General features: G+C 40.9%; 1 protein-coding gene across 1 annotated transcript; it reads right to left on the bottom strand.

Moving 5' to 3' along the window:
* Positions 1 to 3,149: 3,149 nt before the first annotated feature.
* LOC132980112 (ATP-binding cassette sub-family G member 4-like) lies at positions 3,150 to 24,687 on the bottom strand. Its single transcript, XM_061046039.1, has 15 exons — positions 24,482 to 24,687; positions 15,250 to 15,502; positions 12,265 to 12,382; positions 11,066 to 11,198; positions 10,617 to 10,667; positions 8,900 to 9,045; positions 8,547 to 8,670; positions 8,351 to 8,465; positions 8,106 to 8,248; positions 7,863 to 7,958; positions 6,750 to 6,918; positions 6,535 to 6,635; positions 5,966 to 6,124; positions 5,759 to 5,877; positions 3,150 to 4,620 (listed from the first exon to the last, which is right to left on the bottom strand). Exons 2-15 carry the CDS (start codon positions 15,491 to 15,493, stop codon positions 4,395 to 4,397), a joined length of 1,944 nt encoding a protein of 647 aa, XP_060902022.1. The 5' UTR covers positions 15,494 to 15,502; positions 24,482 to 24,687; the 3' UTR covers positions 3,150 to 4,394.
* Between the last annotated feature and the right edge of the window lie 1,415 nt (positions 24,688 to 26,102).

Raw genomic sequence — 26,102 nt, 5'->3', positions numbered from 1 at the left:
GTCTCTGTTTACTTGATGGTTTACCTGAGCCAACAATCATTTGCACCCTGTAAGGGCTTTTATTTGATAAAAGATTGATCACTTACCCAGTAAACACAACAGATCCATGTAATCTAATTCATATTTGGCTGATGCAAGAGTCAGAAAGCCGTCTCATATTTCTTACCCCTGGCAAAACACTCTGCTTATTGATTCATAGTCATTTACACACTTAAAAGTAACTGTCATGGGTGGTGTTGAAATCCATGTGCAGCACACAGGAAGCCACAATGCTAATGTTTTTTTAGTGATAAATTCACCAGGTACATCTGCAAGAGCTGTTAAAGTTAACTAATTAACCAAGTCGGGAAAAGTGGAAGGCAAGTTGCAGAGCCAGCGGATACAATCCAGAGATCCACACAGTGTCGGACAGCGAGTTTTTGAACAACAGAAATCAGATCAGATCTAGACGGTAAAACTCACACTGTAGGAGCTGATGCGAGGAAAGCCAAACAGCCCAGGGGAGAGGCCAACAGAACTCGTGGTCGGGGTCGAAAGACTGAGTGACAAAAACAAGGCTGGCTGGTAAGAGTCAGACAGGGTCTGCAACGGGTAGTCCAAGGGAAAGTGCTGGAAAGTCTTCTGGCAGCATCAGAAGAGGCTTTTATACTGACTTGATTGCAGATGGGAAGCAGCTGTGTGCACAGGTGAATTGAGTTGGCTGATGAGGTGGGCGTGGCTGGCAGGAGGCAGAGTGGAGTATAGGCAGCATACAAATAAAGGTAACCCTGTTTTATATGTTGTCAAATAATACTAAAATCACTATGTAGCTGTATAAGCAACAAATGAATGTATATAGTTGTTGAATTCTATTTTCAAGGCTGATGGTGGCGTTAGCTTAATGCTAGCTTTTCCAACATAGCTCAGACCTGAAATATGTTGCATGACCCGGTGTGTAGTATGTTGCTGACGGCATACTAACGGTGTGGTTAGTAGGCAGTATGTTAGTATGTGGTTAAGGATATGTCATCTGAAACTCAGAGGAACTTCAGTATCCCAAGCTCAAAATCCAAGATGGCTGCCCCCGTGCATCAACAGTAGAGAATAAGCCATACATTGTTCTTAATTAGGGCCAGAACCACAGAAGGATTTCACTGCTTTTGCTAAACCTGTGCAAATGAGAGAAAAAGAAAGCATGTAATCCACAAAGCATGGGCAAATAGTGAAATGGATTCAGACTTCACTGCCAAGCTGATAGGTGTCACTTTCTCATTTTCATCCATGAAAGATCTTGAGACTTGTGTCTCAATGGCGTTACATATTTTGATGATCCATTTTTTTCCTTATCTCTGTGGTCTCGGTTTAGATTTGAAAAATGGTCTTGTGTAGCCAGCATGACTCATAATTCTGAGATAGTTATTTCTAATTCCGAAGAACGTATAGCAGATTTTTTATTTTCCCACGTGAATGCAATACACTTCCATAAACTCATAAAATCAGTCCAACATTTTCTTCTGCTGGCTAGCTCACATTAGCTAATCTAATTCTACCGTCAGCCATCTAAGTTTGCTGTTAGCAGCTACAACTGAAAATTAAGAAAACATGTATTTTCAATGAGACTGGTATAAGAGGGGCACACTGTATCTTCAAATAATAAAATCTTGTTTGTGAAACCTACTGTATATCTGGCAGGAAAAAAGACTGTCAAGAGCGTCTCCTATCATTGGGAAATAATGGACGCCTCACAGCCAATCAGAATCAAGTATTCAACAGATTGGTAAAATAAAGCGATAACTTATTAGCACTATTGTGATCAGTGTTTATTGAAATATCAGACACTTTACATAGCTGTACAGCAAAGTTAAGATGTAATTGAACAAAGTCATGAGTCAATGACGCTAACAACAACAAAAACACAAAGACTGTCAGTACATTGTTAATGTGAGCATACTTCCAGTTAAAATACATTTTCTTTGGTTGTCCTCCAAGTGCTCTACATCCTTTCAATGTGCAGTCCAGAAGCATTTATTTTTATTTGAAGTAATTTAAATAAACAAAAGTTCATATAGCACCAAACATGACTGCAGGAATGAGCATTAATGGTTGTGAACAATACAAATAATACAGTAGTAGTTTGCTTAAATACCTTTTTATAATAACATATGCATAAAATACTAAAGATAATACAGTACGGTATAAAATGATTAAGGCAGACACATTTCAACTAAGATTCACAAGATTTTAGATTTTTTTTTTGGATGTACAAAAAATACCAAATATCCATACTCAATCAGAAGCTTAATTTAAAACTACAAACATGTTACAAAATAATCTAGCTCAAACAATGATTTGATTTACATACACAAACAAGCTGCTTTTATCCAGTTTTCACTCTTTTAGGCACATCACACTTCTTCTCCAGTGTAAACGTTTGTCCTCGGCATCTTTGACTACTGAGAGCTTGCGGTGACATGGTGATGTTTTCCGCGAAGGGTTAATTCAGGCATTTGGCTTCATCATACAGGACAGCTCAAGGGCAAAAGGAAAATATGGCAAAGAGAGAGAGGGGATGACTAGCACAAATCACAGAGGAACATGGGGCTGATGTGCAGGGATGTCGCCCCCTGATGGGGTGGTGCACTCTTCCAACTGGGCCAAACCACAAATCCCACTGCGATGTTCACTCAAAGGGCATTAAGCTGCAAATCAGGAAACTTTTCAGTAGCTGCTTGTGTCATCAGAGCTGAGTTTTTTGAGGGAGGGGAGGGGAGCAAATCATACAAGCTGATGGCCTGCTTACTAAAAAAAGAGGAAGCTTGTTCTGTTTGAGGCCACGTATACAAGATAATGATTTCAACTGTACAGTAACGTTTTATTGGCTGGTTTATCTTCTCTGTTCATTTACATGACTGCAGCGTTTTTGGTGCCTGAAAACAGAAAGTGTTGGAAACAGTTTCCAGAGTGCAAACTTTTGAAAGTGGCACCGTTTTTGTAAACTGGAAATACACATTTCCTCTGAAAATGGAGACTTTACCAACATGCAGAGAAAGGTTCCTCTGGATCGATTGTGGGGACGGCCTGCTGCTATGGAATCCCCCCCCCCCCCCTTTTGTCCCTATCCTTCTTCCTGCATCTCCCTCTATTCCATTTTTCAAGCAGATGGCTGTTCATTGTGAGTCTGGTTTTGCTCAAGATTTCTGCCTCTTAAAGAGAAGTTTTTTTCTTGCCACTGCTAAATGATGCTGAGTGCTCATGATGGATTACCGATGTGTCTTTGTAGATAATATAACAGAGTAAGATCTTTTACCTCCTGAAGTAAAGTATCTTGAGATAACATTTGTTATGAATTGGCGCTCTACAAATAAAGATTGATTGATTGATCGAGGCACTTTACAGTAACAGTCATGCACAAGTAGGTGTGGACTACAACAACGGCCCAAGTTCTGTGCCACTAACTCCTAGTTCACATTTCCTTGAAACTCACTTTGAAGTGTTAGCCATTTTTGTATGTTTACAACTCAGTGCTCTGTGGAAGGACCAGTATGGACCATCCCTTGTGTACATGTTGCAGAACTAAAGTCCTGTTCCACTTTGTAAGCTTTGTGGATGGAGTCTGATTAATTGATAATTAACACAATTTTAAGATCTGAGGTTGCTTATTGTTTGCATATGCTGCTTTAAGTACGGAAGGTCTCAATGTTGTCCTGAATATGCTGTGATGATCTATGGCAGGACCAATCGCAAGCGTGCTGTTATTCAGTAACAGCACTCCTTTTCTTAATATGTTGCTGATTACAAGAAGGATCGATACTAAAAGGCAAAGGATAATAGTTTCATCTCACAAAGGCTGTTGGCCTTATGTTAGAAACAAAAGGTCGGTGTTGGGTTTATTTCTCTTAACCTCACCTTCCAGTCCTTTTGTGTCAGAAAACAACACCATGTGGACACAAGCCCTAATAGATCAATAGAAACAGTCTTTTTCTCAAAGGGGCAGTTTTGTGCACCGAAGTCCTCACATCCAGACAGAATGGGGGTGCATGGTGTAAGATAAACATGCACTTCCACTCTAATAAGTGCTACTGCATCACATCCGCCTTGCAGGAATATGAAAAGTGCAGTTAAGTGAAAGTGGCTCAGTCTCTTTGTCCTCCTCACTGCATATACGTCTTTGTGTGCAGGATTTAAGTCCTGCTGTCTGAGGTAAAACATGTCCATGTTGGTTTACGAGATGATTCCTCACTGCTCTGCCCTCCGCAGCAGTAGAACAGGTCTTAACATATGATCTCTGTCCTTTTAGCAGCGAAAGGAAATGATGCCCACAAAGGAGAGGTTGTTTTTGGTGCACAGAAAAGAGACCAGGTCTGGAATGACGTCAGGGAGTCCCTTGAGAGTTTGATGAGGAGCTAATCAAAAACCTATCGTTCAGACTTGACTTTGTAGCGGAGGACAAGGTAGGTGGCCACCCGAAAAATGACAAAGAAGATGCCCAGCACGATGAAATCCATGTAGAGCTTTGCATCTTCCACATCCAGTAGCTGCAGAACCTCCTCGGGCTGTTGGAACTTGCACACCTTCCCGGGACACTCCAGCTCCGATCGGTTCATCCCATAGATGGACAGGATCACCCCTTCAAAGCCGTACCTGTGGAAGAGATGCAAACTCTGAGACGCTTTCATAATTGCTAATTGACAAGTAAATCGTTTAAATCAAACTGCAGAGTACTAACTGTTTCATTCTACTTACAGCTACTGTAGGCTAAAATGTCTTAGCAGTCCAAAATAGTTTAGACTTAGCAAACATACTGATTCTTATAATATCAGAGCAGTATCTGTAATGAAGTAAAACAGTCTTTCAATAAGAAATTGTACATTTTTGGGACCCCCTTGAAAACGAGGTGATATACCTCAAGGGGCTTATCCTATTAAAATACATTTCAAGTTATTTTAAAGGGGGAAGTCTGATACATATAAGAAGCCAAACAACTGTTACGTCTCTTCAAAGTCACCTCATTCCTTTGACAAACACAGGGATTTCACCTGGCAGAAAACAGGAGTTGCTGGTCTACTCTGCCGAGATGAGTTGATTTGTGTTACATCGTTTCATAACAGCATATGGCATGAGTGACCGTCAGCGACAAAATCAGCTTGAGTCAGTTGTTTCCTAAGTCAGTGTTTTAACGGCTGCCAGAGACCAATGTGAAGCCACACGCCATTTTTAACCCGACACCCAATTTCTATTTTTCTTTTCTGTCACATGGATGAGGAACGAGAGGAAGGGGGCTCGACAAGGCAATGGCAGTGTCTAACAGAAAGACGTTCTTTGGCTCACCGCGATTTGTTTATTGACCAGTCTTTTAGTGCTGTGAATTGAGTCAATAGCTCGTCAATAAAAATCACCACACTAATGTTTGTCCACCTTCAATACAAATGCATCGCATGTCGTACTGTTTGTAAGGGAAACTGAAATTCACAGAGCAAAATAGTAAATATTTAATAGATGCAGTGTGGACAGTGAGCATGCCATCCTGGGCGATGCGACAGGGTATCTATTGTTGTTGTCTGTTAGTCTGTCCTTACTGTGCTGTGCTTTCTGTTTTTTAACAAATGTACAGTGTCTTTGAGTTTTGAAAAGCTCTTATAAATAAAATGTATTATTATTATTATCTCTCTCTAGTGCTCACTGCATAATACTGGGAGAATTGTAACAGTGGACATATGGGCTGAAATATAATCCAGGTTGTTATAAATATGAATTATACAACAATTCTTTGCTGATTTACCTGACATACGACACATAGGAGCTCCACTGCAGATACTTGGGGATTGTGTCAAAGTTCACAAAGAACCCAGACAACAGCAGCACAGGTATGGCTGTGACGGGTCCAACAAATGTGGCTACCTACACACAGAAGCACAGCATTCATTTGTCTTGTCTGTAAAACACATGCAAAGAAATCCTTGACTTGATTAATGCGACGTTGCAGTACCTGTAGAGAGGTGGAGGCCGCTCCGACCAGCAGGCCTAAAGACTGGGCCACCAGAGCAGTGCAGATGGACAGAGCGATGAAGAGCAGGTACCGACTGACCTCAGGGGGCTGCTCCGTCATCCAGTACACGATGCTGCAGTACATGATGGGGCAGATCACCTGAAATAACACCACTGTTAACTGTTGTGTCGTGGATGAACAATTCATCCCAAAAATCTAACTTTTTCAATCGGTTTGTTTGAGGTGTAACGTTGGTGTTTTACATTAAGTGAAAAAGACAAAATCAGTCCAGGCAAGCTTTGAGAAAGCAATTTAACAGAGATTTGGTAAATGGACTAAGTGTCTTGCCCAAAGACACATCAGACATGTAGCTGGGTCTTCAAACCCCCTGTACTGGGACTTGAACTGGCAACCCTTTGGTTCCCTCCAGACTGAACTACCGCCCATATTGTATAGTATATTAGTCTGTTTGCTTGAGAAGAAGCAACAGGGGTGTAAATATTGAATGGGCAGTCTGAATAGTGCCATAGAGTAAACCCACCCCTCAAACTCCAACACTGCCAGCTCACCTGGAACGGGATGTCAGCCATCGTCTTGGCCAGGTAGTAAGCTTTCAGGCTGTACCAGTAGTTCAGATGCTCCCGCAGGAAGACGGACATCTCCAGAGGAACTACACATGGTGCAGAAAAAACACCAACAACACACATCTGTGTATACCCATTCACAACACATTAGATAAGAACAGTATCAATAAGACCTGGAGTTTAAATATGAGTCAGCTCACAGGTTAACACGGTCGGCATGAGCGCTCCGAACATGAGGAAGAGCATGGAGAAGAAGAGGAAGCCGGTGTTGTTAAAGACTTTGCTGGCATCGTTGCCGATGTTCAGATAGAGCAAACCTATCAAGACACCGATGGCTATGTGGGAGATCAGTCTGAGGTGGGTCAAAACCTGAGAACAAATGAGAGAAAAAATAACATCCAGTTTCTATTCTAAAGAGGTTCCTGTCTTATTTAAAGTCATTTCACTTTAATGTTTCAAAAGAAATAGGATTGTTGTTGACATACAGTATTTGCTCAAATAAAATTTCATATAAAGGTCACATTTTATGCAAAATACACTTTACCATGTTTCTCTAACACTAACATGTGTCCCTAGTCTGTCTACAAACCCCCCAATGATGAGAAAAGTCCATCCTCTCCGTCTTTTGCCTGCTCCACTTTTCAGAAAGTGTGCTCAAAAAGGCCGTTTGAAGGGAGATTTTCCCTTCATGACATCACAAAGGGCAGTAACCCCTCCCCCATGTGGGTGACACTCCCACAGCTAGGTGTTTGTTCTGCCCTCTGAGTCTGACTTCTCACCGTAAACAATAGGACATGGAGCAAGAAAGCCAGAGACACCCAAGCCCTTCCAGAGAGGGGGCGTGGTCAGACACAGCTCATTTACATATTTAAAGGTACAGACACAGAAACAGCCTGTTCTGAGCAGGGCTGAAATAGAGGAGTTTATAGTCATGATCAAATACAGGATCAGAGTGGATTTAGAACAAGACACTTCACACACATGTTTTAGGGACTTCTGAGACTTATAAAAAAGGAGGATAATATGTGACCATTAAACTGTAACCTGTCATCAGCGGAGAAGGAAGTCTGGACACTGAGGGGAGAACTTCCAAATGATACTTATTTAACGGTGTTGCTTATTTCTTTTATTACTGTTTTCTAGTATGAAGCAAATATCACACTCGAGGTCCTGATGTTATACCGAATATCATCACGGCTGTGATTCAGCCATGTGAGCTCGTGCTGACGACCAATTTAGAGCCATGAAAATATTCAGAACATCCCCCCTCTTGTGTGATATTGCTTTAGTATGTTTTACTAAAAGTCACCCACCTGGTCTCGACATATAGTGATGAAGGTTCTCCTGAAGAGGATGCAGAACTGTGTAAGTGTGCTCGTTGCAAAAGTATGGCTCTCGGTTTGTCCGTCCTGGGAAAAAGGAGAAAAGATCATCTCATCATCACATATTTAGGTATTTTAGTCTTCCATGCCGGTATTGTCTCTTTTTTTCCCCTAAATGAAGCTATACAGTTTGACAGCCTTAACTAATCCTGTCTCACATCATTGAATGCTCACCATGGGGTACTTTGTTGTACAGACTGACGGGCCGTTGGTATCACTGTGGTTCTTCTTCTCCTCTATTGCACACAGTCCTCCTTGGACCGCCTCAAACAGCACCGGGTTCAAGTCCCCATACTCTCCTGATGCTACTTCAATAACTGAAGCGGAGCCGGAAGCAGGAAGACATACAGATTACAAAAGGAACGTTCCAGATTATTCCAACTGAAGTGTCAGAAACACAGTGATCAAAGAGGACATACTAAAGTCTGCAGGGTTGTGGTAGGTGGGGCAATAGAGGCCCAGAGTCTTCAGGTAAGGGATGAGGTACGGTACAGTGCCTTTGTAGATACACTGACCCTGACTGAGGATGTAAAGCTGTGGAAGAACAAAATAATTACAGGTTAATGATGACAGTAACAGTAACATATTTCACCGTCTGTCGCAGGATGCTGTCACCTTGTCAAACATCTCAAACAGTTTGGCGCTGGGTTGGTGGATGGTGCAGATGATGGTCCGCCCTCCCAGAGCCAGAGACTGCATGAGTGAGACCACCTGGTAGCAGGACGCGCTGTCCAAGCCACTGAGCAGAGAGAGAGAGAGAGAGAAAGAGAAGGAATAAAATAAAGAAGTAATCTGAGCAGAAGACACAAACGTGAACAGCTTCCTAAAAATGAGCCCTGTTGTTGATATTGTTTAAAAAAAGTTGTAGATAGTCTTTATTACATTTCTCCAAGCCAAAGATTCATTGTGAGTTGCACATTAAACATTGTTTTGTCAGTAATTGGTCCGTCAGCATCAGGTCGTCTCACCTGGTGGGCTCGTCAAAGAACATGACGGGAGGATTGTTGACCAGTTCGAGGGCGATGGCCAGACGTTTACACTGCCCCCCCGACAGTGAGCTGGTACGAGTGTGAGCGCAGTCCAGGAGGCCTAGTGCAGTCAGAATCTCATTCACCTGGACACACAAAGTCAGAGAGAGAGAGAGAGAGAGGAGAATTCATCAACTTTTGATTTAGAAATGAAAACATGACGCCTGCAGAATGAGGCTTATTTGGGGTACATGTACTCTGCAAAAGTAGTATGGGAGGGAGAGCCTTCAGTTATCAGGAATTATCCAAGAGTCAGAGTCCAGGAGGCAGACCTCCTCTCTACTTTAAGAGTAGGCTTAATACATTTGTTTTTTAATAAATATTATAGTTAGGGCTGGCTCAGGCTTGGAGCAGCCCCTAGTTATGCTGCTATAGGCTTAGACTGCTGGGGGACCAAACACAATGACCTCCTGTCTCTCACTCTCTCTCAATTCAATTCAATTTAATTGAGCTTTATTGGCATGACAGATCAGCAATCCATGTTGCCAAAGCAGTACAAAAAAATATGATTTACAAATGGCTACCATAAAATACTTAAAGAATAACTACGGCACAACATGGATCTTTTTTTTTTTTTCTTTTAAAGATTTATTTTTGGGCTTTGTGCCTTTCATGAAGAGATAGGACAGTGGATAGAGTCGGATGGAGCCAAGGGCTGGATTCGAACCCGGGCTGCACGCTTTGAGGACTACTGCCTCCATTCATGGGGCGCGCGCACTAACCACTGCGCCACCAGCGTCCCTATGGATCATTTTTAAGGTGTAATTACAAAGAAACATTGAGTGTAGTTTGTCTTAATGTGTGACACTCATGGACATATTTTGCTGCTCGTACTGCACACAGACTTTTCTCTCTGAACGTGACGATACGATCCGGCCAGCATGGACCCAGCTGACTATGAAGACCCTTTTGAGGATATTTATATATCTATATTTATATATTTATATATGTATAGAAGACAATTGGAGAATTTACAACGGTGAGCACCAAAAAACTAGTACCCAAACCAGTGATATTTCTTTCATTGGTCAGATTTCTATCACTAATAGAGTAGAAATCAACAGTTAAGACGTGCTCAAAATATAACTTGTCAAAATATAAAAACGTATAAACGTTAAAAACAACTTTTGGAGTTTGATGACAGTAAAAGTACATTAGACTCACTTTAAGGGGAAGAACTGTTGTTACGTTTTTTTGTTTATACTTCAAACCGCTATTCCAAGTCTTTCATTCCCTCTGCCATCAGGCTGTTAAATGTCCTTTAACATGTTCATATTCTTCTCTTTCTTTATCGTGTCCCTTACTCTTGTGTTTAACGACATAGTGGTTTATTCCTGAGACTTCTGCACCAGTGGACTGTACGTACATTCCTTTAATGTAGTCTTCAATGTGACGGCAGTGCCTCCAGGAATGTCTTGTTTATGTATTTATTTACTTTTTTATTACTGTTTTTCTTAAACCGTGCTTTTCATCTGGCCCTTGTGGGTGTCATTGCCCGAAGAGACCACACGAGTGTATCAGTGTGTGGTCTCTTCAGGTGTTTTTAAATGTTTGCATGGCCTGGGAAGGACTGTGCAACCGCCCTTTGGGATAAATAAAGTTTTCTAAGTCTAAGTTTTTCTGTGTTAAGAAAGCAGAACGTGTGTTTTTAGCTCACCAGTTCTCTCTTCACATCCATACTTTCATCCAGTTTTAAGTTGGCTGACACCTGCAGCAGAGAGGAAAGAAATGAGTCATATACAAAGCAGGTCATAAAGCACTGTTCACAAAGAGGAAACAAGAGGCACATGTAGAGGTCTGAAGCACATTCAAGAAGAAGCCTAACAACCAATAACCAAATCACTAATACCCCTTTTTCCACCAAGCCAGTTAGGAGCCAGTGCCCACCAGTTCTTTGAGTTTTGACAGCCAAAGAATGCATTCAGTGATGTAAGGACGTGGCTCTTTTGCGGCCCCTTGCCCGTGGAAAAGAATCAGTTTTAGACAGTTTGCAAGTTGAACCAGCTCTGAACCAGCCCCCCTGGTTCACTTTGGTGGTAAAGGGGGTAACAGTTGAACATCTGAAATGTCCGTGGCTGTGCTACGATCCTGTCTGTATCATCTCACCATCATGGCCTCTCGTGCAGTGAGGTGAGGCAGCAGCATGTCTTCTTGCATGATGTAGCAGGACATTTTCCTGAATTTCCTCAGGTCCCTGGGTTTCCCGTTTACCAGGATCTGACCTTTCATCCCTGTTTCCCTGCAGGCAGCACAAGGTCACAGAAAGGTCGGAGGGTTAGACGTACTAAAGAGTATGGGAGAGCCTGAACAGGTGACACTCAAAACTCACACATACAGTTTGCCAAACTGGTTATTTCAAGCTTTAAAGAGGCTTTCTGCTATTTTTAAATCTCCGACTTTTTTTTTTTTTTTTTAAGGTTTATTTTTGGGCTTTTGTGCCTTTATTGGAGAGATAGGACAGTGGATGGAGATGGAAATCAGGGAGAGAGAGAGAGAGAGAGTGGGGATTGATATGCGGGACAGAAGCCACAGGTTGGATTCGAACCTGGGTCGCCTGGTTGGAGGACCACAGTGTCTAGGCATGCACTACATTTTTAAAGATATTTTGGGGAGATCACTAACATGTACAAAAATGTGAAAAACCTGAGATTTTTTATAACCAAAAACATTCTCAGCAAAATAAGAATAGCTTTTCTAGTGCTGCCTAAATGTGGTTATTTAATAAGTTTCACGTTTGAAATGTTCAAATCCAACACAATATTTGTGAATTGCATATAAAGAAAAGAAACCCCACAACAGCAAAAAGATTGAGGAAGCAGTAGACAAGTTATATTGTATTAGGTTTTCTAGTTAGGAGCGAGCTTCTTTGTTTGGGCGGCAGTAGCTCAGTCTGTAGGGACTTGGGTTGGGAATCGGAAGGTCGCCGGTTCAAGTCCCGGCACGGACCAAGTCCGGAAATTGGTCTGGTAGCTGGAGAGGTGCCAGGCCACTTCCTGAGCACTGCCGAGGTGCCCTTGAGCAAGGCACCTAACCCCCCCCCCCCACAAGCTCAGGAGCGCCCGCCGTAGGGCAGCCCCCTCACTCTGAGACCTCTCCATTAGTGCATGTCCACAGGATCCTGTTTGTGCATGTGTGTGTATTTCAGTTCATGTTTGTGTAGCATGTTTACTAGACAGAGTGTAAAAACGAATTTCCCCTCGCGGGATCAATAAAGTATAAATTCTTCTTGTTTGAAAACACAGAGGAAGAAATGATCCCTGTGTTCATTCACCTTTATTTAAGTTGAAAGGAATTCTCTCTCTCACCTGTATCCGGCCAGGATGTTCATTAGCGTGGATTTCCCGGCCCCTGAGGGCCCCATGATCCCTATCAGCTCTCGAGTGCAGAACCTTCCAGACAGACACTTCAGTAAGGCTTTAAAACCTGCAAAAACAAAAAGGAACATCGAACACTCAGAATGGATTTATCCTCACAGAAAGTTTTACTTCAAGATCTTATCCTTTTAGGTTTTATCCCGTCTGTTCCCATTAAAGATTATTATGTAGCTGTTGTTAAATGTCTGTGAAATATACATCTTTCATTCCATCAATATCCCAAATGATGAAAAAACCAGCTACAAGTTTCGCCCTGGTCAAACAGAAGAAGAACCTCTGAACAGTCTGTGACTCTGTGCAGTATCAGATGTTGCACTTATCTAACAGCATTAGCACTGAGCACTCACCTTCATCATCTTTCACCATGATAGTGTTCTAACCTTTGAGAGGTGCAGTCTCTGTACTGTGTTAAAGAAACTACATTTTATTTTGTTGCTCTTAAATTTCTGTTTTGAGAGTCACAAAGGAATAAACCTTATAGTATCTGTTCTGAGATGTGTTTCAGCACCATGGACAGAGTGCAGAGGTCCTTTCATATTTAATTTATTTAAATTTATATGTAGAAGCATCGAAACAAACGCATATTTTCAAGAAAAAAACCTACACATTTATGCGGAATAAAAAACGTGGCATATATTGTTTTCCTGGCTGATTTAAATGTTCAATAGCATGTTTTAATAGATTTGTTATGAGAATGAATCCCTAAATTAATGGACGTCATTTTTAGAGAACGTGGTCCCCTTAGTTAAAGATAAAGCAGCAGGACAAAGTGCTTCATCAGCACACTCAAACACACAAATAAAAATTGCGTGCAAACTCTCAAAACTTCAATGTGAAAATGGTACGTACATTGGAGCAATACAGTTAGAATTAATTTACTTAATATCGTATGACAGTGGAAATAACAAACTCTGGTCCCAGTAGTTTTGTGCTCCCTGACTCCTGCACATTGTTAGCTTGCAAAGACTCAGACTGGAGACAACATAAACGTCAGAGGCAGAATAACTTGTCTTCTTACCTCTTTTTTATGTTGGAAAAACAAAGCGTGAACTAAAAACAAAAATTTGTGAAGACAATTGTTCCATTCGCAGTAATGATGTGAAATCTTCTGTGGCTAGACATTTGAACAGTCATAATAATAGAACAGCAGATCTCAGCTAGATGGGCACAGAGACAGTTGAAACTCCCCCTAGAGGTGGAGATTGGGAAAGACTTCTTCTGCAATAAGAGTCTTTTTGGATTCATTTCCTGGACACTATGGAGCAAGAGGACTCAACGAAGAACACATTTTGTCTTGTTTCTTGTAACTATTCTTGATTAAGCGGTCCATGCTGAACGTTACTGAATGAAATTGTGCAAATTTGTGTCAATTTTCCGTTTCAAATGTGTTCAAATGATTTAAAATATGTTTATTTTGTATCTATTAGTATTGTTCTTGTAACATTATTTTTGTTATTCAATACTTGAATAACAATACTCCCGTTGACTCCCGTCAACGCCCAACCCAGTTAATGAATGAATCAAAATCACACTGTCAGTTTTTAAAACTAACACTCAGAATTTTTGACAGATTTGCCTCATAATATTCTTATAATTATAGTTGCTTCTTCATTCATTTTTTTCACCTCTTTGAATAATATTTGTGTCTCCTGCCTACAAAGTGTTTTCTTGAAAAAAAAAAAATCCATGCAGCCACAAGCTATGCATTCCCCGCAGTCGTCTTGGTTCAGATATGAAAAACACAATCGCTGAATTTGTATAGACTTGTGAGAGCGCCACTTCTCTGCAGGTTATGATGTGATTTATGTGGAAAAAAAAAATGTTCTGCGTAATTTTGTCACGTTTCCAAGACAAAACGTTTCGCTGAGGCTAGTTCACACAGCTCAGAGTGTTCAGACATGCCTTCTTTATTTTAACCTTGCATAATATAGTTTGTATTTCACACACATGGAGAGCAATTAGAGTTCTCCATGGAATCAAAATACATTTGTATATTTTCCTATCTTCAGGGGCATGTCCAGCCTTTTTGGACTGGGGGGGGGCACTGACTTGTTCAGGGTTGCAAGTAACAAAAAATAATGGCAACATATACATCTTCTAAGCTTCATTCTTCAAGGACTCAAAACAACATACGATGTAATGAACGTCCAGAGTCACAATTCAAATCTGCACACTGAAAACTTTGAGCTACCTGTTGCAACACAGACTGAATGGTGGATTTCAACATAAGTCCCACCTCTGGCAAGGCAAACGGCCAATAGTAGTCAAGGACTTTGTGGCGTCACCTGGGCCCATGTCACCCCTGGCCACCTCTCTGCCCTTTATTAATGTTACCTTTATGAAAGATGAAGCTTTCTTTGGGCAATTTTCAACAGATGTGTGTAACATTTATGGACACTCATGGATCAAAAGGTAGTGTGTTGACATCTATCAGCCCTCCTCCTCCTTATGCTCCCTGTCTTTCTGTTGGGAAAGGATGTCCACAAGACAGATCGATACAGATCAGCGTTTGCAGCAGTGAGTGTGAGCATCAGTTCTCACACTCAGTGCTGGAGGCTTCAGTCAAAGAGCAGTGATAAACAGACTGAGAGTAAGACATAGATATGGAAGTTACAGGATTTATTTTTTCACTCTGAAATCAGCTGCAAGGGACAGAAACAAGGCCAAACAAAGAGGAGTTATACAGCTGACTATAGATGAATAAGACCGACTGAAGCTGCAGAGCCGGTCAATATACCACGACTGATTGAAGACCACTTTCACCTTTTTACCATTTCACCCTGTGTGTGCGCTGTGTGAATTAGATGGCTTTTTTTTGTTGCATTGTTTGCACTGGTCTAGAAGGTGCAAAAGTGATGCAACCCTTAAATGGATGAATCCCTGAGAGAGTTTGAAGAATAAATGGATGCACGTTACCTCTCCTCCTCCAGCACGGCCCCTCCTGGATGGTGTAGGAGAGGTCGATGAACTCCAGGTCCACGGCCGAGCGTTTGGGCAGGTGAGAGAAACGCTGAGCTTCACTCATCTGGTTCTTGACCTTCTTCAGGTGAGACAACAGGGACGCATCCTGCTGAGACTGAGGCTGGCTGCTGCCATTACACATGACGGCCTCCTCCATGGGGAGACTCACAGAGTCCGGTTCCAACGCCTTATTATCCATACCGTCCGTCTGTTAGAAAAGAGAGAAGGACGGATGAAAGGTAGTGGAGGTAGGAAAAACAGCAGCGGTCAAACGCGCTTCATTAATTGCCGACACCTCTAATTACACACCTGAAACCTGGGGATTTGGTGCAATGCAAGCATATTTGAAGGTCACTTAATACAATTAAAACAACAGATCAGCTTGAGACAGTCAGCAGCTTGATTTTATGCCAAAAAAAGTATCTTTGGACATTTTTTTGATAAATCTTTACATTATTCAATGAATTGTTGGTTTTTAATAGTACAGACAGACCATTAATGAGTACGACAGTTGTTTGGACTGGTTAGAAGTGGAAGAGATTTGAAGGACGTTAACAAGAGTAAGGCTGCAAAAAAAGCAACAACAAAAACATACAAAGAGAAGAAATCTTAAACCATCACCTTGCAGTTAAATGCCCTGCCGACAACTCCATTTTTTAAAATTATTTAACCCTTATCTATTCAGGTCCTGGCCAAAAATAGCAGCAACGCACTATCTCATAAAGTACACATTACATAATAAGAACAATAAAATCATCAGCTAAAACAGTGGCATACAGAAAGTTTGCATTTAAGACTTTTCACCAAGGATTTAAAAACATTCAGGGTGACCAAGTTTTTCATTTTAAAATTAAAATCAGACTGCTGGATGGTTCAGGCGAAAGATGCAGAAAACCTAAAAGCTTTCTTTCACAACTCAGTTTGGACTGAAATTGGGAACGACAAATTCTAAAAAGTCCATCGAACGAAGGCCTTGGATTCCCTCCTTCAAGATTAAAAGAGAGGAAAGGTAGTCTGGAAGCATTCCCAGCTTTATAAATGAAGATCTCTCCACTAATGTCCACAGGTCCTGTTAGTGCATTTGTGAGATTCTCTAAATAACAGAGTGTAAAAAAACAGAATTTCCCTCAGGGATTAATAAAGTATTAAAAAAAATGTCTGAGCAAAAACAGTCCAGTTGATTTTAGAATATAAAGTACAATAATGAGTAGGAACCAGCAGTGCATAATGATACACACTGCACAGCATATGAAGACTCAATACATCACCACACCACACATAGCATACATTCATGTACAATACATCCCCATAAGGACAGGTAAGGAAGTCTTTTTTTGTTTCTTTTTGACATAAAAGCAGAAGTAGAACTTATTTCCGATTTGATTCAGATAAAAAGTTTTCCCACAGAATGACTGTCTAACTTTGACCAGGGCTGAGGATAGACTGTGCATTCAAATACAGCATAAATAGGCCTGAACAGAGGCAGCATTGGCATTTAAAAACTATTTTTAACTACAATTTCTTAGTGTTTTCTTACCTTTAGACTAATCGACGAGTCTGTGCTAAGTTTCTGTTTAATCCACAGGAAAATAAGTGGAACATCCCCGAATATAAACACACATAGAGAGGTTCTACAGCTCAGTTAATCCTGAACTCAAAACGTGGCAGGACTCAGTAGACACACAGAAAAGTGCTTGTAGCGTTACATTTCTGATCAGTAAACATGTGGAGACAGATCATGATGCTACAGAAAGAATTCTAATTGAAAACGCAAATGAAGCGTGAAATGATGACGTGATTTATTGTAGCCAAAGGCTGCAGTGTTACAGCTGTTCACTGGGACAGGTTCAGGGTAAAGGGAGGTGAAGCTTGTTTTAATCTAATGTTCAGCATGAACAAAGACACCCTGGAGTCCTTGAGTTTTTAAACGCTGATGCCATAAGGTGTTTTTATTCCTAATGAAGAGACGACTGAGGTTCAGACGCTTCAGTGATCAGTGGGCAGAGTCACTGTGTTGCTCTGTAGAGGGTTACTTACTGCTAGGTGTTACTGCAGCTGATTCTACTTATCAAACACTTTTAGACTTTTTAGAAATTCTGTCAGTGCCTTTTAGTTTCTCTTCCATGCAAATATTGGACAAATTGGCTTTCTGCATGATTCATACTAAACAGACTCTCTAAGAGGTCTGTACTCCAGTTTTTTGATTGGCTTAATTCTAGCATCATCACCCACCAGTACCGCAGGGATTCAGAAGACTTGTTCTGTGAGCAGGCATGTCACAGCCTCAAATGCCTGATTTTTTTTTTGTGTGTGTGTTTTAACACATTACACATCCACCGCGAGTGATCGGGGCAAAGTGCGCCAATAAAAGCTATCTATCGGCTAAGTGAGGAAACCGACTTCTGACATCAAGTCTGGTAAATGTCCATGTCAAGATGCCAAATAAATCTGTGAAATCTGAATGAAACTCTTGTACACTGCCATGAAAAACTGCACATCCTAATTTCAAATCTATCCAGCTGCACAAAGAACAATCCACACGTCGTTCATAAGATTTATTTAGTTCTTCTTCTACTGTATTCTGGCTCGCTGAGCTGTTATAGTACCATTAAAAAAAGGAGACAGGGGGAGTCCTCTCTCACTTTACAAACACTCTTTGAGACATTTAAGAGCTGCTTGTTATGCCTGATTATTCATCTTAGTCTTAATACTTGCATTCCCCTCTCCCCAAACATTTTCTTTACTAATTGCAGATGTAATTAAGTGACTTCAGCTTATCATATCATCTATGAATTTAACTTCTTGCTGCTGCAGGTCTCACATGATCATCAAACATCCAGTGACAATCAAAGCTAGTGTCGGGGTCTTGTCTCACACAGAGCAAGTGAGCCGCTCTTCAGTCCCCACAGGGTTAACTCAATCTGTTTTTTAATATATTTTCTCATGAACAGTTCTGTTTCCCGAGCCTCCTTCCCTCCTGTTTCCCGATCAGTAAACAAAGATCTGTTTCCTCTGAAGCTCTGCAGAGTGCTGATGCTGCACAGACAGTGGTGATTAACAGCATGTTTCAGTTGTCTGTGTGTGTGTGTGTGTGTGTGTGTGTGTGAGAGAGAGAGAGAGTGTTTTTCTGTGTGTATGCATGCAAGAGAGAGGCCCCAAGAGTGTCTATGGTGAAACCTTATTGCCTGGTAAGCATGGGTTCTCAATATCACTCACTGTATGATAAATACATCAGCAGTGAGGCCTCTCATAGGTGTGAACAAATCGACCAGCTCTGATGCGATTACACTTCAGTTAGAGTTCATCCATTGCAGAGGTTTGTGTGTCTCTATAAGAAGCAATGTGATGTTCTCACACAACAGCAAAGTCATGAAGAAAGGTTTGATGTGGATGGTTTTGTGTGCAAAAACCATGTTGAAAGTTCAGACCAGTATTTGTCTCCCGTCTACAACTTCAGTAACTTTTGTCAACCTTGAAGTGGATTCTGGTGGACTCTCTTTGACCTAAACCCCTGTTTCATATCTTTGACCACCTAACTAACAAATAAGTACAAAAAAGTTCAGGAATCATTTCCTTGGGTGTGCTGGATAGCTTAGCGGTTATGTTGCATGCCCCATGTACAGAGACTATAGTCCTCATTGCAGAGGCTGTAGTTTCAAAACCAACCTCCGTCATTTTCTGCATGTCATCCCCCTCTCTCTCCTCCCAACGTGTCCTGTCTCTCCTCAGCTGTCCTATCCAATAATAACAACACTTACATTTTTTTTTTTTACCTGAAACAGATAGTAATGGTTGTAACATATCAGCAAATGCCTCCGATTAACATCTTCCACTTACAGTATTCCCATCCTTTTTGGTTGCATTTTGGCCCTTTGGTAACTCATACAGATATCACATGGTTCCCTTAAGCATTCGATTTCTTAACTTTTAACACATTGTTGTCCAGGTTTAATCTCTTAGCACCTGTTTTCCTCCCTTACACATGCTGTGTTTTATTATAAGGTACCCTTCTGGTTTTGTTTTCTTGGTAAGTTCTGGTCTAATGTACCTTTGAGTGCATGTTTGCTTCCTTCATAAAGTGGAAAGATCTTTTTTTTGGGGTACCCTTTTTCACACATTTTTTTACTTTACAACTACTTGCTAAACTTTTTTTAAAGTACTCTGTAATAACTAAAACAATGTGGTAATGTATGGTTAAAGTACTGTTATGCACATGTGATAAGGTCTGTTTAAAGGTAACCTCTCAGTTATTGCACTTCCTTTAGAATATGTAGTAGTGTACGTATGTGTCAAGATACTCTTTTGCAGAAGGTTTAGTTCTTTTTTGCACCTAGTTGGAGCTCTTTTAAAGAGAACCCATGTGCATTTATTTTCTCTGTTTCTAACTTAATGGTAATGTATGTTTCAAGGTATTTTTTAGGAGAACACTGTCTATACATTTCCTGAGAAAGGATAGGTGAGGTATGACCAACATCAGACAAACTCCATTTCTATTGACCTCCAGGACTAAGTAGCAGAAAAATGTGATCTCCCCTGTGATCTCAAGGTGGTTAATAATCAGTGAAATGGAGATACGTATAATCTACTTTGTTCTGCAGACCACAGTAAAAACGGTTCCCAACTCTAAGGTGGTACAGTAATTTGTCCTTTTTGAGACAGAAGTCTCATTTAATCACTCATGGGGTTCTTAATCCCCTTGGGGATTAAAATCAACTTTCTTTTCCACCCTTGATCTGCTCGTAGCTGGAGGGTCCTGGAGTTTCTGGCTTGGGAACAATCTGCAGACTCAGGTTCACTACCAAGCACCGCACCAAGCTAATGTATGGGAATCGACTGCTCCTTCACTTGCCCTCCACATCACAACTCCACATGGACACATCTCACTGACAGCAGGGATGGAGAAGTCAAAGAAAGGTCTTTTCTGGACATCAAATGGGACTTGATAACGAGGAGGCGAGGAGAGACACGATGCGTATGCCAACATGTCACGAGTCGACCTGGATGGGACTGGATCGGTCTGGCTGAAAGGGAAGGTCCAAAGAGGAGAGACAGGGAACTCAATGACCTGGGATCATACGGCTTCAGATTATCTACTGTACCACTGCAACACCTGCGTCTGACTTTAAGAATTGATGCCCAAATCAGTTGGATTAAAAGCCTATTAGAGTCAAATAAAGTGAGCTGTTCCACACAGCTACATGGAGACATCAAAGTGATGATAAAAAAAATAACACCAATTGCCTGGTTTAACCTGAATGAACTCAGACAAAAGGTCTAATCTACAGATTTTCTGTAGCAGAAGTCCTTTAGAAAATGTACCCCGGTTTTAAGTATGGACTTTTTGTTGGAGGAAGTCTACACATTGAGATTAGCAGTTCAATCCCTCCCAGTCCTCATGTCTAACCACAGGATAAGTCTACAGCAGTGTTCATATCCTGACCAGTTTAAAAATGGTTTGCATCTTTCACATAAGAAACAACTTCAAAGAGGTTAATTTTTCTACACTCAAACATGCACAAACTACAAGTTTTGAAGAAAAAAAAAAAGGTGCTTTACCTACTACAGGATATAATTCAGATTATTAAGTGTCCAAGAGGGATCATCGAACCTCCTCCACCTCCGTGAGTTTTGTATGATCTCACATAACCTCAGGGAGAAGCTGACCCAGCTTTAACAAGTCAACTCAGCCGGTCTATCTTTGAGTAAGAACTAAATGAAAGGTTGTACCTTTTTTCCCCCCCATGAAACTATAGCATGATAGCTAACATGAACCTCAAGGTTAGAATGTTTTACGCTTGCTTGGAAACACTGTCAGCTCATTCTCTCCCTCTCTCATGTTTCATACTTCCTGCTTGGAAGTGTAACCATCCAGATGTTAAAACCTAATTATCAACCATGTTTGGTATAACTGGGACGACCCGATGAGTCTGCAAGTTGTTCTGGAGATTTCAAACCTGATCTGTAAACCCTTTAATAAACAGAAAATCTGGGTCAAACATCGGTACCAACCGAAGGCCCAAACCATGCTCCTGCAGGAATAAAAGGCTGACAACATTTTGGCTAAATTCAGATACGATCACAAACTTGATGGAGGTTTTATGTGCAGTTCACATCACCCAGTCCTACATTGATTTCTGGATCCACACAGGACACAAAAAGCATTCTTCCTGTGCAGTGGTCCCGTCCTTTATTCCTTTGAGCAAAAAAAAAAACGAGTCCCCCGAGGACCCACGTGAAAACAAGACCGGGGACACATCACATTCAAAAACTAACATCAATTAATGTTAACTCCCAAAAGAATAGGCCTAAACTCTTGTTCTAACCAAAGACCTTTTCAGCAGTAGGTGTGTTTTCATGACTTTAGTTAAAATATGCAAAACTAATTTTGAAACTTTAGAGCAGACAAAGCCTCGCGCCCCCAGAGGTCCTGACCAAGGGGGTCCCCGGCCCCAAGTTAGTAACCGATGTGCTCGGGTAACGAGAAAGAGCTTTCCAGCAAAAAGCCTAAAAGGGTACCAGTCATTGCTGCTCCGCTGACCATGGACAGAATTAAAAGATGGACAAAATGACACCTCCCTAAAAGTGAAGCCAAAACACACTGTCTACAGTATAGGTCATAAGCTCCACCACCTCCATTTGTCTGTCATTTGAGTTAGTTCTTGTCTTGTATTACACAAACTGCTGTGCATCTGGTGTGTAATGTTTGTTTCATGGTAATGTTAAAAACACAGTAATTTATCTAAGGGAAATGAAGCATTGAACATGATATGCATGGATTTTGCAGATTACAATGTATCATGAAAAAACACAACAGCTAAGACACAAAGTGTTTATAATGAAAAAGGTTGTTTCATGTAGGTTGAAGGTGAAGTAGTTTCAATAAAAATGCAGAAAGATAAGATCTATTGTGTTGACTAAATGTTGAACATCTTGCAGAACAGAGAGATAGAATCTTTCTTTTTCTTCTTTCAGTGATCAGAAGCCTGATAGTCCTGCCTGTTCTTACATAACATGAGAAGCCTGAACATAAGGATATTAGGATCACACTCAGGGAAGTAGGTTAGCAGCGCTGCTCTCCCATGACTTTGTAAGAATGAGAGCTAATCACTGAGGAGGCTTTGGAAAAAGGAAAAAAAAATTAAAGCTCACGCACATTCTTGGTCAGAGCTGCAGTTAACAGAGGCTCCATAAGCTACAACAGCACCTCTAAGCTGCTGACAGCAGGGGAAGGGTCGTCTTTTCTGTTAAAGTTCAAAGAGAATTTACAGAAACAAACTGAATACACTGATGTACTGCTAAATGAAGAAAAAGACTATACTACTGTAACTGCTGCAAGCTGTGATTGAAATAAATATCATGTAGCTAAGGTGGAAAATGTTGCTTTAAAGCTCCTGTGAGGAGTTTATTGGTTGTAATGAAACAGATTCATACTGATGCCTCTACACATATATGAATTACAAAATAAACTGAAATCATCAGCAACAACAGTAAATGGACTTGAACTTGTTTAGTGCTTTTCTAGTCTTCCAACTACTCAAAGCGCTTTTACACCGCAGGTCACACATACACATTCACACACTGATGGTAGAGGCTGCTATGTGAAGTGACCACCAGAAGTAACTAATCATATTCATACGCCGCCGACGAAGCAGCAGGAGCAATTTGAGGTTACATGTCTTGCCCAAGGAAAAAAATCAAACATGTTGCTGCAGGAGCTGGGGATCAAACCCTCGACCTTCCGGTCAAGAGACGACGACTCTACAAACCGAGCCACAGCCAGCGTGATTAGGGTAATTTCCCAAATGACAAGTCAACAAACATAAAGCACCTCAGTGACAGAGTTGCCTGAAATAGTCCCAAAATTATATTTAAAAGAATTGTGTAAATGGACGCCATTTTCCACTTTAAATGGTAAATGGACTTAAGCTAAAGCAAATGCTGCACACACTGATGACACTAATGGCAAAAATGTAAAAAGGCCATCAGTATTAGCTAATCTCATTAACACACATGTATACGCTGTCGATGAAGCAGCGGCCCAAAGACACACCGGACATGTGGCTGCAGGAGCTGGGGATCGAACCTCCAAACTTCGCTTGGGAGATAACCAACCACCGACTCTGCCAATGAGCCACAGCCGGCCGTTTATAAACTAACAAATACAAACATCGGTCAACAAAAGACAAACGGCTGTATTGGTCAAGTTGTATGACATTACATTTGGTTTATTGAATTCATTCAGCACTTTTTTCTTTCAGGACTTCCACTTCCACTAAAGTGCAATGTCTCAGCTGCAGACATTTCATATTCCTTTCAATGCTTCAACTTAAACTGAATCAATATCCCAACAATAAGCACTAAACTATAATCACTTAGCTTACAGTAAAGATAATACTTCAATCCAGGAATCTGTCTTCTTTCAGGAATTGAATTCAACATCAACCTCTAAAACTTCCAGGGCTTAAAACTGTTAAAAAACTTCAACCAAATTTGCTGCTCTTTAAAAAAAATGCTTTAAACAAGCAGCTGTTTAAGATATTGTTTTCTCTTACTGATAAAGGACTCCTCATTGGTATGAACTCGACTACTTTGCGGTTAACATATTTCATAGAGTCTAGAAGGGGTTTTATTCCTCATCATAACTAAACAGATCTCTTAATGATGGGATCTGATTCATTGTATCTTTGGCCCTTAAAGTAATTTGAGTGATTTAAAGACAGCCAATTATTTCCATTAACCAACAAAACCACAGTTAGTAAAATACTTTTATCAATATATTCATTCTTTAGTAAAAACATGACTGATACAAATCACTCGAACAATAACTTAGCGTCCCTTTAATTTAGTTCACATTACAAATGAGTTTGTTACATGTGAAATATTAAATATTACACACTTTACTAAACATTTTGAAAATAGTCTAATGGATTTTATTGTTGGTGATTTTTTCTCCTTGAATTGAATTGACTTAAGTTTACTGGTAGAAACATTTAGTTTCTCAAAAGACTTTAAAAAGGGACTGCTACGGAACTTAAGAGTTGTGCGAGTGGACAGGGAACAGGCTGGACTGTGACACATCCACACACACGGGGAAAGATGACTCATTTAAGATAAAATTAACACTTGACAGGAACTAATAATAACACAAAAAAAAGAGGACAGGAAATACAGGAAATGATTGTCTTACGTTGACTACAGTCGGGTGAAGTGTGTTGTTGTTGTTGTTGTCCTCCGCGGTGTCTGTCAGGATGTTGATATCCTCCCCGGCTGCAGCATTCAGTCTCTAAACTGTGTCTGCTTCAGTCTGCCGCATCTACAGCATCGCTGCACACCGGAGCACAGAGCAGGGAGTAGTGATGGGCTGTCCGTTAACGAGTCGGCTTGAAGAGCCAACTCCTTTTAGTGAACATCTGAGACCTCAATGAAGTCTTTTCTTTCTTTCTTTCTTTTTTCTAGGGTTATGTAGCAATTCATAGCTTTCAGTCAGGTGACCAGCGCGGAGAGCTAGCGGTTACCATTGAAAACACTTTCTAAATCTAAAACGTCCTTGCCGGTGTTCCGGGTTAAAGAGTGACCATGTTATCTGGTGACTCAGCTGAATGCGTATGTGTTTGTCGGACGTTACGTGTCCCAACGAATGCCTCTGTGTCTAGCTTTCATTAACACATATCTAATAAGCATATTTGCAATATGATAATACAAAAACTGAACAAAAAAGGCATTTGTTAGGACACTTTACGTCGCGTTTGTCTGAAAGTCATCAGTTAACATGGTCCCTCTTTTAACCGTAACACCAGAATCACTTCAGGAGACTCCCTCTTCTTACACCGCTGTAGGATTAAAATCTAAACATTTACAGGCAGATTTATGTATTTCTGATGTGTCTGTGTTACATTTCCCCAAAACTAAAAATAATTTGAATAAATATTCATTCATTCATTTAATGATTGACAAATAAATATGCAAACATGTGAATATGAAGGCATATGATATGTAACACATGAGTGTAGTCATCCACGGTCACGCATCACATTTTGCAAGTCATGATCAACAGTCCCATTTCACTTGGTGGTACTCTAACAATTCCATTTCTCCAACACCCTGGTTCTACTGCAGTATCAAGTCACCATGATACTGAGGTGTGATCGTGGATCGTTCTACTGTAGTGTTGAGACTCCATTATACCGTCCATGGGTGCCCTCAAAAGTGTCTGAGAGCGAATACCATGACTTTAATTGATACAAATGTCAACAGTTTTAATTTAAAGCAGGGTTGGTAATTTTCTCCAGATACACTTTTTAAGATTTTGGTTGAAACTGTCTTTAGGTCCTGACAGAAATTTGTCCAATGTCTGCCACGAGGTACCAATTTGATGAACCAATCATGCCTCCCTGTCTCCCTGCTCGTTCTCTACACGAGCCCACACTCAAAGCATGAGCTGAGATCTGCTTCTGGACCAATGGAGCTTGTGCATGTGCAGGTGGCCTCGCCTCCCAGCTTCTTTGTACTTCTCCTTACAGTTGGCAAGCTATTTTGACAGATCCTCGACTTGTGCTTTCAGAGTAAAAAAAATGATTATTTCTGCGGCAGCGGGCCCTCCGATTGCATTTCCCTGTGCCGCCTCTTACGCATGAGATTGCCTCCAGTGGAAGGATGTGGCATGGGGCAACACACTCATTTCTGGGTATGTCAGCCACTGAGACCATCATACTTTCATTCCACTCCTCATAACTTTGCTCACTTGGTTGTGGGGAAGAATCTGGTGGTGTCCCAGGTGGTGTTCTTGGGCCAGTAGGACCACTGGGAGT

Source organism: Labrus mixtus, chromosome 9, assembly GCF_963584025.1.
Source record: "Labrus mixtus chromosome 9, fLabMix1.1, whole genome shotgun sequence".
NCBI classification, from domain to species: domain Eukaryota; kingdom Metazoa; phylum Chordata; class Actinopteri; order Labriformes; family Labridae; genus Labrus; species Labrus mixtus.
Note: the sequence above shows the minus strand (reverse complement) of the source record. Positions and strands in the feature narration are given on the sequence as shown.